This window comes from Octodon degus, unplaced genomic scaffold, assembly GCF_000260255.1.
Source record: "Octodon degus isolate 3935 unplaced genomic scaffold, OctDeg1.0 scaffold04231, whole genome shotgun sequence".
Lineage (NCBI taxonomy): Eukaryota > Metazoa > Chordata > Mammalia > Rodentia > Octodontidae > Octodon > Octodon degus.
This window is the reverse complement of record NW_004528807.1, coordinates 1-3,015: the sequence shown is the minus strand read 5'-3', so window position 1 is coordinate 3,015 and position 3,015 is coordinate 1. Positions and strand designations below refer to the sequence as shown.

At 60.6% G+C, this 3,015-nt stretch overlaps 1 protein-coding gene across 1 annotated transcript; it reads left to right on the top strand.

Annotated features, from left to right (window-relative positions):
• Positions 1 to 1,573: 1,573 nt before the first annotated feature.
• On the top strand, positions 1,574 to 3,002 carry LOC111814962 (protein jagged-1-like; the record flags this gene model as incomplete). Its single annotated transcript, XM_023708811.1, has 2 exons — positions 1,574 to 2,130; positions 2,591 to 3,002. Coding segments are annotated over exons 1-2 (493 nt in total), but the record flags the coding sequence as incomplete, so codon positions are not given.
• Between the last annotated feature and the right edge of the window lie 13 nt (positions 3,003 to 3,015).

Genomic DNA, 3,015 nt, shown 5'->3' with positions numbered 1-3,015 from the left:
GACTGGGGGGTAGAAGGGGGGGCTGGTGTTTATACAAACTTAGGCCAGAATTTAAGATTACTGATTACTGGATGCCTTGCATGTTGGGTAATCTGGGGAGGGGGCACTAGAGACTGCAGCAAGGGACAACTCCCAGGTGGCTGCTGCCTCCACCAGCTAACATGACCAGTTGTAAGTCCGTTCTGTTCTTGGCTACCTCCCTCCCCAAATAACCGATTTTCTCACGAATGACCAAAATGGGGCCTATTTCTATTAAGAAAGCATCTTTCTCAGGTGCATTTTCTTAGCTATTCAAATGCAGAGATTCCTAAGCCAACCTTGGTAGCTTTGAAGCAGAGTAAAGAGATCAGTTAGCTGCTTTTATCTTCTAGAGTATCTGGTATGGAAAAGGTCGTAGTTTTACTTCTCATGAAATGCAGTAAGCAGATTACTACAAATACCTGCCTTTTCACGTGCTCTTAACTTGGCAGTTGAAACTTATTTTCCCTTGACCCAGTCCACCTCATATCCTAACAGTCTACGAGGGCTAGAGTCCCAGAGGCGTCTGAGTAGCCGCGCTTTTCTGCAGGACATACCTAATATGAGGGCTAAACCTCTTCCCACCCCTTTTAAGAAAATGTCTATTTTCTTAAAAACCTCCCCTTAACGCTGGCTGACAGAAGCTTCAGCTGGCCGGCGGGTTTCCTTTGACCTTGATTATGACCAGGGGTGTCGCGGCTAATTGGAAGACCCGCCTCGAGGTGGAAAATGTCATCAGTTTCCACGCCACCTTAGAGAGGTCCAGCTGGGGAGCGGGAGGCGTGGTGAAATGGTCCTTTCCAGGCCCACCTCCTGTCACCCAGAGAGGGGCTTGGAGGCCGCCTACAGGTGCAATCCCGGCACTGCGGCCCGGGGTACGGAAGCCCCCCGACCTAGCGGCCCGCCCGCCCTTTCCAAGCGCGGTCGGGCCCCGGCGTGCCCGCCGTCCTGGCCTCCGCCTGGCTTGGCGAGGAAGCTGGGAGCCCTCCGAGGCTCTGCAGACTTGGATTTGGCAGGGGTGGCGCCCAGCCGAGGCTTTCCCTCGAATCTGCGGCCAGCCTGGCTCCGGGAAAGTTTTGCAAAATTCTCAGCAATGCCTGCCCAGCTCGCCTCCGGCGGGCGAGCAGACGGCTGCAAGTGCGCCCGCCTCGCCGCCGCCAGCCCAGCACTCGGAGCGGCCGCTCGCTCTAGCCGGGAAGCGGGCCGGGCTCCCCGCGGGCGCGCCCTCCTCCCCAGCGAGAGCCGCAGCTGCCACCCGCGGCGCGCAAGGCGGAAGCGGCCAGCTCAGGGTATGCCCCGGCGTCTACACCGAGGGTCCCTAATCCGAGCCCTAGAGGGGCGTCCCGCGCTCTCCCGAGGGCGAGGGGTCTGCGTGTGGCCTCGAACGCCTCCGCCACCCCGCGCGACCGCCAGCCTGGTCCCTTCCAAGTTCTTTCCAGCCCTCCCCGTCAATCCGGAGGGAAGGGGCGTGTCAGGAGAGGACACGCCCCTCATGAATATTAATAGACGCGCATGCGCCTTGCCAGGCGTGCTGGGTAGAGGTGGCCAGCCCGGACCGCGGCTCCCAGACGGGCTCTCCCGGTCCCTCTCCGAGAGCCAGGCGGGCACGCGTCATTGTGCTACCTGCAGCCGGCCCGCAAACTCGCTCGGATTTTTTTTCCTACCCTCCCTCCCCCCTTTTCATGCAGCTGACCTGAAAGGAAATAAAAGGCTGCGCATAATCATAATAATAAAAGAAGGGGAGCGCGAGAGAAGGAAAGAAAGCCAGGAGGTGAAGAGGAGGGGGAGCGTCTCAAAGAAGCGATCAGAATAATAAAAGGAGGCCGGGCTCTTTGCCTTCTGGAACGGGCCGCTCCTGAAAGAGCTTTTGAAAAGTGTTGTTTTCCAGTCGTGCATGCTCCAATCGGCGGAGTATATTAGAGCCGGGACGCGGCGGCCGCAGGGGCAGCGGCGACGGTGGCACAGGCGGGAGCTCCAGCGCGAGCAGCGGCGGCGGCGGCGTCCCGAGTGCCCGCGGCGCGCGGCGCAGTGATGCGGTCTCCACGGGCGCGCGGCCGGCCCGGGCGCCCCCTGAGCCTCCTGCTCGCCCTGCTCTGCGCCCTGCGAGCCAAGGTAGGAGCCTCTCGCCGCTTCTTCTTCCCGGCCGACCTCCTTTCCTTCCCTTCTCTGCTCTTCCCTTCTCTGCTCTTCCCTTCTCTGTTTCCTTCTCTCCTCTTTCCTCCACTCCCCTCGCGCCGCCCGAGACGCGGGTGCTTGTACGCCCGGCTGCCGGCCCTGCGTCCCAGTGGCTACACCTGGGCGCTGGAGCGCCAAGTCCTCCAGAAGAGCCCCCGGCCTCCGAAGTCTGACCCCTCCTGGACGCACAGAGCGCTTTTGCTCCGCTCGCACCTCCCGGGTTTCCAACCTATGCGATCGTGGGATTTTTTCCCCCGCACTCGTCCTTGAACCTAGTTCTGCAAAAAAAATTTTTTTCCTTGGCTCACGCCGAGGACTCGTCGAGGGGAGTCGCCACCTCCACCCTTGCAGCCAGCAGTTTTCTCCCGTGCTGACCTTCTGCCTTCTTCGCCCGCAGGTGTGCGGGGCCTCGGGTCAGTTCGAGTTGGAGATCCTGTCCATGCAGAACGCAAATGGAGAGCTGCAGAACGGGAACTGCTGCGGCGGCGCCCGGAACCCAGGGGACCGCAAGTGCTCCCGCGATGAGTGTGACACGTACTTCAAAGTGTGCCTCAAGGAGTATCAGTCCCGAGTCACGGCCGGGGGGCCCTGCAGCTTCGGCTCGGGGTCCACGCCTGTCATCGGAGGCAACACTTTCAACCTCAAGGCCAGCCGTGGCAATGACCGAAATCGCATCGTCCTGCCTTTCAGTTTCGCCTGGCCGGTGAGTGGCCACCCTGCAGGGAGCCGACGGAGCCTCGTGCCCGCGCCTGCCAGATTCCATTTGCCTTTACAGGGGGCTTTTTTAAAGGGTCTGGGTTTGAAACGCGGCACTAAACCAGG